The sequence below is a fragment of the Pongo abelii genome, chromosome 19 (assembly GCF_028885655.2).
Source record: "Pongo abelii isolate AG06213 chromosome 19, NHGRI_mPonAbe1-v2.0_pri, whole genome shotgun sequence".
Lineage (NCBI taxonomy): Eukaryota > Metazoa > Chordata > Mammalia > Primates > Hominidae > Pongo > Pongo abelii.
In genome coordinates, this window is record NC_072004.2 from 66,343,650 (window position 1) to 66,352,621 (window position 8,972).

General features: G+C 48.3%; 1 protein-coding gene across 5 annotated transcripts; it reads left to right on the top strand.

The window, feature by feature from the left end:
* The first annotated feature begins 264 nt into the window (after nucleotides 1-264).
* SLC35B1 (solute carrier family 35 member B1) lies at nucleotides 265-7,884 on the top strand. 5 transcript variants are annotated; one of them, XM_009236592.3, is made up of 9 exons: nucleotides 265-481; nucleotides 2,179-2,282; nucleotides 2,926-3,031; nucleotides 3,332-3,362; nucleotides 3,945-4,102; nucleotides 5,002-5,128; nucleotides 5,910-6,016; nucleotides 6,193-6,346; nucleotides 7,679-7,884. In XM_009236592.3, exons 2-9 carry the CDS (start codon nucleotides 2,251-2,253, stop codon nucleotides 7,729-7,731), a joined length of 768 nt encoding a protein of 255 aa, XP_009234867.1. In that variant the 5' UTR covers nucleotides 265-481; nucleotides 2,179-2,250; the 3' UTR covers nucleotides 7,732-7,884. The 5 variants fall into 5 exon arrangements, with proteins under 5 accessions (XP_009234867.1, XP_009234865.1, XP_009234869.1 ...); XM_009236590.4 differs by lacking the exon at nucleotides 265-481 and adding an exon at nucleotides 1,055-1,173 and having other exon boundaries at nucleotides 2,901-3,031; XM_009236594.4 differs by lacking the exon at nucleotides 265-481 and adding an exon at nucleotides 1,057-1,173.
* The last annotated feature ends 1,088 nt before the right edge of the window (nucleotides 7,885-8,972 follow it).

An 8,972-nucleotide genomic window follows, 5' to 3' on the forward strand; every position in this document is an offset into this window, starting at 1 on the left:
GCATCGCGGGCTGAGCTAGTAGAGTAAGCTACTGAGCAAGAGAGCAAATGTATGGGGCTTCCCATGCCACTAATATCGAGGAGACAGTGGGCTGGGGACAGACCCTATCTTCTATCCCTTACCCCTCCCTCTAAAAGACTTCTGGCTCCCCCGCAAAGCCTTAGTGAGTCAGGCCCGGAGCGATGGGTGTGGTGCTGCCCAGTATTTCCTTCCTTTGCCTGAGGCTGTGCCAAAAGAGCAGGCTGCTAGAAGAGAAGGAGCCTCGACCTAAAGAGCAGCCCAGAGTCCAGCTGGTGGCCGGAGATTTGGGCCAATTAAGTAGGGGGTTGGAGGTAGTAGTAGGAAGACCTGAGGTCAGTCTTGCCCTGGCAATTCGTGCCAGCAAGTGGAGACCCAACACTTGCATGAGGAAGGGATCCAACGAGGAGCTCATTAACGGGAAATATTCAGGAGCGCGGCGGAAGGGTTTGCGCCATTGTTGGTGAGTTGTTAAGCCTTGGAAGAAAACTGACTTCAGTAAGCTTCCATTTCCACCCCTCGATGTGAGGAAATAAGATCAGGGCTGAGAAACAGTGATGACTAATAATACCTTAAACTTGCACAGCATACTTTACAGTTTACAAAACACTCTAATTTGATCCTCACAACAGCCAAGAGGCGACAAGGCGGCTATTACTAATTATCCCTAGTTTCCAGACCTGGAAAACTCTGGCTCAGAACTTGGGTGACACGGGTAGGTTACCCCACCTTTAAGTGACCAAGCCGAGACTTACTGTGCCGCTCTCCCCCTTGGAAGCCTAGTGATGTGCCTAGGTAATGAGCAGGTAAAGTCGCTGACGCTGGGCAGCAGCTAGACGGCGCTGAGGCTCCAGTAAGAGATTTTGGCATTAGGACCCAGCAGAAGCCTGGCCGCCCGCCGCGGAAAAGACTATTGGATTTGCTTTGCCGGCCACACCTCCTCCTGCCGCGCCCACCTGTCCGTCTTCGCACAGCGCAGCCAATTGGTGGCCTCCACATCCTTATACGTCATTATTCTACGCCCAGGTGGCTCTAGGTCACCCTGTGGTGCTCTGGATCGCAGTTGTCCTCAGAGTTGCCTGATTGGAAAATCTCCAGGGCGAGGGATTAGTCTCGAGGCTGCCGGTTCCCCTGGCCCTCAGGGATGGAGCCAAGGTCCCAGGGCGGGTTTTCTTTCCTAGGAAGTGGTTGCTGGGTTCTGAGGAGTTTCCCCTTGGCAGCCCTGAGCCGGCAGTTCTGGTAGTGCCTGCTGGGCCCTGCTGGACGGCGGTCGCATGCAGCTCCTATGAGGCCCCTGCCGCCGGTCGGCGATGTCCGGCTGGAGCTGTCGCCTCCGCCGCCGCTGCTGCCGGTGCCGGTTGTGAGCGGGTCTCCAGTCGGCTCCTCCGGGCGTCTCATGGCCTCTAGCAGCTCCCTGGTGCCCGACCGGCTGCGCCTGCCGCTCTGCTTCCTGGGTGTCTTTGTCTGCTATTTTTACTATGGGATCCTGCAGGAAAAGATGTGAGCGACCCCGGGGGCGGGTCGACATTCTCTCCCCAGCCTGTGACAAGGGTCCTGGGCCTTCTGCCTCTGGACCTGGGCTTTCCTTTTGTCCTCCTGCCCGGCTGTCGCCCTCTTAGCACCCCACTACTTTTGCAGCTATGGCTGAGCCTACCCAGAATTCCAGAACTCCAGGGTTATTTTCTGGATTCTTCGGACTTGGTTATTTTCTTTTCTTAGCTGTTTTTCCCTGCTTGGTTCTGAGGGCCTGCGATTTACAGGCTGAGACTTCTACCCCTCAAACAGGACCCGAGTCGGCCCCCTTTTGGTACTCCCAGATGCTTGCAAACAACCTATTCGCCCTCGGCCTTGGTGCCATAGCCGAAATATCGTCTCCTCCTGCCTGGGGTACCTGATTTCACTATCTCGTTCTGCATGTTTCCTCTCCCTCTTTTTCGGGTATTCTTTTCTTAGGCTTTGGAATCAGTAGGCTGGGATGTCTAGTTTCTAGATCCAGTAAAATCAGCCCCTTTTGCAAATGAGCCTAGTGGTCCTTACAAACTCTGCCTACATCCAGAGAGGCAAGATAATTTTAAAGTTTTCAGTGGCTCGGGATATATTAGATGACAGTGAGTGAAATATACTAATTTCTCCCTCTTTTCTCTTGCATTTCATTTCTAGAACAAGAGGAAAGTATGGGGAAGGAGCCAAGCAGGAGACGTTCACCTTTGCCTTAACTTTGGTCTTCATTCAATGTGTGATCAATGCTGTGTTTGCCAAGATCTGTGAGTACCTAGATAGTAATTTGTTGGGTACCCCACCACCCCAAGTTCCCTCAGTATGCTGGGCATTAAGCATTGATTCAACCTTAAAGGCTAACTCATGATCTCCACCCCATTTTGTACCTACACAGCCTCTCTGTGAAGTCTGTAAAACTAATGACTTTGAAGTGGAGTAAAATATTATTTCCCCAATTTTTATCAGCTTCTGAGTTAGAAATGTTCAGAGAATGGGTCTTCTATATTCCAAATCCCCGTTGAAAATACTTAAAACATTTTTTTCTTTCCCTTTGAGTTTCTTTTGTGTGTCAGCTTCAAGCATGCTTTGAGCATTCTCTCTTTGTTCCCTGGGGACTAGCAGCGGGGCCGACTGGTCCCTTGAACTGAATGCGGCCCCCACCTCCGCCCTGCATGTGGTCTTTTGTTGGGCTTAGGTAGAATTGGAAAGATGAATAATTTTCAGAGATTTCCCAGTGTAACAGGACAGAAATAGCTTGTGTCTTATTTGACAGACAAGTTCCTTTCATGTGGCTTCAGCTTTGCTTAGTGGTCCATCCTAGCCCCACCAGGTTTCTCTTTTTTTTTTTTTTTCTTTTCTTTTTTTTTTTTTCTGTCTTCTCCCAGTGATCCAGTTTTTTGACACTGCCAGGGTGGATCGTACCCGGAGCTGGCTCTATGCTGCCTGTTCTATCTCCTATCTGGGTGCCATGGTCTCCAGCAACTCAGCACTACAGTTTGTCAACTACCCAACTCAGGTGAAACCTCAGGGTGGGACGATGGTTGGCTCAGATATCATTTGAAAAGGACTAAGAGTTCTTCCCTCAGATCTGTGAGTTTAAAAAAAAAAAAAAAGATAACGGTCCTCTAAGACATTAGGAGTGTATAGAACCATAGAACTTAGGTTTAGTGGTGGTGGGTTGGGCCATGATAGGGCTGCTTTCTGAGGCTGAGGTCTCTGGTGCAGGCCCTGTGCTTACTCATCATCAGTGCGGTACCTAGCATAGTACCTGACACATCACAGATGCTCAGAAATTATTTGCTGGATTTAATTTCAGGTCCTTGGTAAATCCTGCAAGCCAATCCCAGGTAAGCAAAGAAGATGGTCTTCCTCTTCTGTCATCACTCTTCCTATAGTAAGCTCTCTCTCTGCTACAACTGTGTCGCTCTTGGCTTCATCATCCCATCATGGCTGTCCCCAGGGACTTTCCCCCAGCTCTCCCTGCTGCCCATCCTGTCATCTGTGTCACTTCTTGTGATGTTCATAGGCTGGTAATCCTTAATAGGAGCTAAAGGCTGACCTAGCCTGCTTCACTTGGTCAGCCATTTCTGTGTTGCATGTGTTTATATTGTCATTAGACAACTTAATTCCTATTTGGATCATCAGTTTCTTTATCTCCACTTCTTTTCCTTCTCCACCGTTCCCCACCCTTGTCCTGTCCCTTCCTGGACTTTTCACCTTTGTTCTCTACCTCCTCCCTGTCTTATACTTAACCCTGTTGCTCAATCCTTATCTAGGTGCCAGCCTGGCACCCTCCTTTTGTCCTCTCTAAGCCTTCCTTCTCAGTCATTCTTTTCTCCCTGAGTCTTTTCTTGATTCCTGGGAGGGAGGGTATTGGGGTCATCGATGCCTTATGGATGCCTGAATTTTCCGCTGTTTTTTCCCCGTAGTCATGCTCCTTGGGGTGACCCTCTTGAAGAAGAAATACCCGTTGGCCAAGTACCTGTGTGTGTTGTTAATTGTGGCTGGAGTGGCCCTTTTCATGTACAAACCCAAGAAAGTTGTTGGGATAGAAGAACACACAGTCGGCTATGGAGAGCTACTCTTGGTATGAGATCCTGTTGGGGAAGGCAGCCTTTTCCAGCAAACTTAACCAAAGGATAGTCTCACCTAGGCAGGTAGAAGGCCAATTGTGTGTCAAGGGAGGTTGTGGTGTTCCTTGTCCCCATATCTGGTTTTTGCTGCAGGCCCCTGGCTCTGTTAATGCCATAGTGGGAAACCTGAAATATTTAACTACAGCTCAGCTCTCATTCTGAAGAAGAGATAACTCTGAGGGTTGTGGCTGAATCCTGGTGTGAAGTCACAGAGACCTGAGAGCAAAGAGGGAAGGAATAATGTCTCTCACTGTGGCTTTCCAAGAAACCTGGAAGCCAGAGTTTAAAATAATATTATAGTAGATGGTATGTATGCATTAAGCACTGTTCCAAGTGTTTTACATGTTAATTGACTAATTTTTACAACAATAATCTCATATGTAGTATTATCTCCATTTCACAGATGAAGAAACTAGGTACAGAGAGATTAACTCGCTTTCCCATGGTCACTTGGCTATTTGAAGTGGCAGAGTCAGGATTCCAATCCAGGCAGCCTAAGCACAGGATCCAGTCTCTGGAGCACTATACTCCAAGCTAGGAAGCTAACCTGCTGGGACTACCTTTCCCCTCCCAGTATGTTGGGCAGTGAGCTTCCTGCTCTACTCTGATTACAAAATCACTACGTAGCTCAGTTAGCCTGTCAGTCCAGTTCCTGGGCTGGGGGGCAGGGGTGGGGGGCAGTGAGCATGGTCTCTCCCCACCTTCCACCTGTGACCAAATGGCAACGTTTTGTTCTGAGGACTTTAAAGGCAGTGGCTTTCCGAGGAGCCTCTGAGAGTGACAATCCTGTGTCCTGGGTTAGGAAAGGGCCCTGTTGACCACTTCACTGCAGGCTGCACCCTTTCTTTCCCAGCTATTATCGCTGACTCTGGATGGACTGACTGGTGTTTCCCAGGACCACATGCGGGCTCATTACCAAACAGGCTCCAACCACATGATGCTGAACATCAACCTTTGGTCGACATTGCTGCTGGGAATGGGTGAGAGCCAGTTCTGCTGTTCTTCCCATGTGTCACCAGAGGGCAGGCTGCCTTCATCCTTTTGATCCCTCTAGCTGTTAGTTGCCCAGACCAAGGGCCTGAATTAGTTTCAAGATGCCCTTTTGTTCAAGCCCTTGAGAAACCTTCCTGGAAAAACCTGCACCAGCAGGATTTGTTTGCTACTTGTTACTGGCACAATGAAGGAGAGTCATGTGTCAGGTGTCATGGGAAGACACTCTAGTAAAACACAGGGAGGTACCTGGGAACTTTCATGAGGGAAATCAGACACACGTAGTGCTCACAGGAAACAGAGTTAGCTATATGCTGAAAAGAGTTCAAATGTGAATGATTTGCTTTGAAATCAGTGCTTCCTAACTTTTCATATTTGGGTACATGTAGAAAGTATTTTTTGTACAGCACACTGGGGTTAATGGCGGAGGCTGCTGATGGCTGGAGGTGACTAATGCGAGGGGCTTCCTTGAGCTAAGGATGTGTGGGTCAGCATCTCTACAGCATCTGAGGATTTCTGCTTGTAATCACTTTGGTAGAAGTAACTCATTAACTTTCAAGCCTTTCTCACAAAATTCTCTTTAGTTTCTCTAATCAGAGAAAAATATGAGAAGAATCAATGATGAGATGATGCAAACCCACACCATACACTTTCCCGCGTCCCACCTCCCTTGCAGTTCTTTAACAGGACATGTGCAGGAGTGTGTGTGTGTGTGTGTGCACATTTTGTGTGCACAAAATGCGCCGTACGTTTGTTGACATGTCTTCTCAGGAATCCTGTTCACTGGGGAGCTCTGGGAGTTCTTGAGCTTTGCTGAAAGGTACCCTGCCATCATCTATAACATCCTGCTCTTTGGGCTGACCAGTGCCTTGGGTCAGGTGAGTGCTTGAAAGGGGATGGCTTGGCTTCCCTACTCTGGCAGCTGGTTCCCTAAGAAAGATTGGCCTGGCTGGAAGAAGAGGGTGGCAAGATTAGCCCTGAGGTCTGTTTATAGACTTTAGACCAATGGCAGATACCCAGGAGCCCACCGGACCTCACCTTTATCTTTCTCTAGAGCTTCATCTTTATGACGGTTGTGTATTTTGGTCCCCTGACCTGCTCCATCATCACTACAACTCGAAAGTTCTTCACAATTTTGGCCTCTGTGATCCTCTTCGCCAATCCCATCAGCCCCATGCAGTGGGTGGGCACCGTGCTTGTGTTCCTGGGTAAGTGGCCACACAGAGACACAGTGACAGCTGAATTTTTTCTCCTAAAATTTACTTGTATATTTATGAAATTTATTTAAATATTTTAGAGAAAACTTTTCTTTTTTTTTGAGACGGAGTTTCGCTCTTGTTGCCCAGGCTGGAGTGAGTGCAATGATACGATCTCAGCTCACCTGTCGGGTGAGCCTCCTCCTCCTCCTGGGTTCAAGCAACTCTCCTGCCTCAGCCTCCCGAGTAGCGAGGATTACAGGCATGCACCACCATGCCCGGATGATTTTGTATTTTTAGTAGAGATGGGGTTTCTCCGTGTTGGTCAGGCTGGTCTCAAACTCCCGACCTCAGGTGATCCCCCTAGCCTCAGCCTCCCAGAGTGCTGGGATTATAGGCATGAGCCACCGCGCTCAGCCCAGAGAAAACTTCTTCAAAAGAGAAAAGAGGCTGAGTGTGGTGGCACACGCCTGTAATTCTAACACTTTGGGAGGCTGAGGCAGGAGTATCACTTGAGTTTAGGAGTTCGAGACCAGCCTGGGCAACATGATGAGACCCTTGTCTCTGCAAAAAAATACAAAAATTAGCTGAGCGTGGTGGCACACGCCTGTGGTCCCAGCTACTCGGGGCTGAGGTGGGAGGATCGTTTGAGCCCAGGAGGTGGAGGCTGAGGTGAGCTGTGATCACACCACTGCACTCCCACCTGGGTGACAGAGTGAAAACCTGTGTCAAAAGAAAATAAAAAGAGAACAGGAAGCTTTATTTCTAATCCAGCCTTCCTAGGGTCTCCCTCTGTTGCTCAGGCTGGAGTGTAGTGGCACAATCATAGCTCACCGCAACCTTGATCTCCTGGACTCAAGCGATCCTCCCACCACAGCCTCCCGAGTAGTTGGGATTATAGGCATGTACCATAGCACCTGACTAATTTTTTTTTGTAGCGATGGGGTCTTGCTGTGTTGCCTAGGCTGGCCTTAAACTCCTGGGCTCAAATGATCCTCCTGCCTCAGTCTCCCAAAATGCTGGGATTGCAGGTGTGAGTCACCACATTCAGCCATAGCCTAGAAGTTTTGACTTCTTTTAGTCTTGCTGTATTATATATATGTATCTATATCTATCTATATCTATAGATAGATATATTTACATAGATACAGATATCTGTAATAACTAGTATCCTGGTGCCATTCTCTTGTCTCTGAGGAAGTTACATAAAACCAGTGTTCTGATGTGTATTTTATTTAAAGCCCCCATTTTGGAGATACAAGGCCGACTACCCCACCCCACCACAATCATTGGTAAGTTTCATTTCCCCCCATAAGGCTAAGCCCATTTTCTTCCTTTTCATAGGTCTTGGTCTTGATGCCAAGTTCGGGAAAGGAGCTAAGAAGACATCCCATTAGGAAGAGAGAGACTACCTCCACATCAAGAATATTTAAGTTATTATCTCAAACAGTGACATCTCTTGGGAAAATGGACTCAATAGGAATATGGGACTGAGTTCCATTCTTTTTTAAAAAAATAAAATCAAGCAAAATCACATATTCTAAAAAATGCACTTGGATTTTAACAAGACAGAGTTGGTGGTTTTTGTTCTTCATGCCCTGGAGCAGTCTATGGTAAATAAAAGAGGGAGGGAAGAGGCAGAGCTGGATGTTCATTACCCAGGCTGCTCCTCTCACGGGTGTGGTTAGCATGGTTGAGTGGGTGATTCCCCTAAGAGCCTGAGCATTATAGGGAGGAACTCTATGAGATCGCAGAATTGTGCTAACGGCTTCTGTTCCGATGGGTGAGGCTTGTCCCATTAGAGCTGGTCCCATTAGAGGACGGGTGGCTGTCCATTAGAGCCAGAGAATGTAAAAGTCACTTCCTCTCCTAAAGCTCCTATGGGCAAATATTTCATTAAAAAAACAAAGTTATGTTCTGTCTTTTTCTTAGGCCTGGTGCAGTAGCTCACACCTGTAATCCCAGCACTCTGGGAGGCTAAGGCAGCAAGATCACTTGAGTTCAGGAGTTTGAGACCAGCCTAGACAACATAGTTAGACCTTGTCTCCACTAAAAATCAAAAACAGAAAAGAAATATTCATTGAGGTTGTGGTAAAATGAACCCAGAGTTTCAGAACCTACTGTTTTGCCATTTCCCCACTGCCTCCCCTTCAGCCACAGCTCTATCAAGACCAGAATTGAGACTCAGTGCATACATCATGATCAGCTTTGGAAGGTCTGTGATGTACTTTTCCTGATTTTCCCCCTCCATCTGTCTGTCTGTTCTCAGTCTACCTGGTCCCCTCCAGGGAGGCTGGGTTAATCCCTCCTATTACCCTGCCTCCTCCAGCTGCTGAAGCATTGCAGTCCTCTGCCATCCTTTGCTGTGCCAAGGTGTCACCATGCCAGCTTCTGCCTGTTGAAAGGGATGCTGGCGGAAGTCATGGTGGCTGAGTCCTGGCACAGCCACTGTCGAGTTGTCTGGGTGGCAGCAGAGGGAAAAGGCGGAGTATGGAGCAGAGCCACCTGCCCACTGCTGCCTTTAGAGTTGGAAATCGCAATCCTCCAAGGACCAAACTTTACACATGAAAGTGCATTTCCACCAGCTGCAACTTTCTCTCCATCTGTTCAGCAGCCCCAGCCCCTTGGCTCTCCAGAT

Excerpts from the sequence above, each read along its gene's own strand:
- SLC35B1 (XM_002834277.6), top strand. The coding sequence starts at position 1,304 with ATGAGGCCCCTGCCGCCGGTCGGCGATGTCCGGCTGGAGCTGTCGCCT. Across the intron at positions 3,032-3,331 it reads TTGTCAACTACCCAACTCAG|GTCCTTGGTAAATCCTGCAA; the intron begins GTGAAACCTCAG and ends ATTTAATTTCAG. Across the intron at positions 3,363-3,944 it reads ATCCTGCAAGCCAATCCCAG|TCATGCTCCTTGGGGTGACC; the intron begins GTAAGCAAAGAA and ends TTTTCCCCGTAG.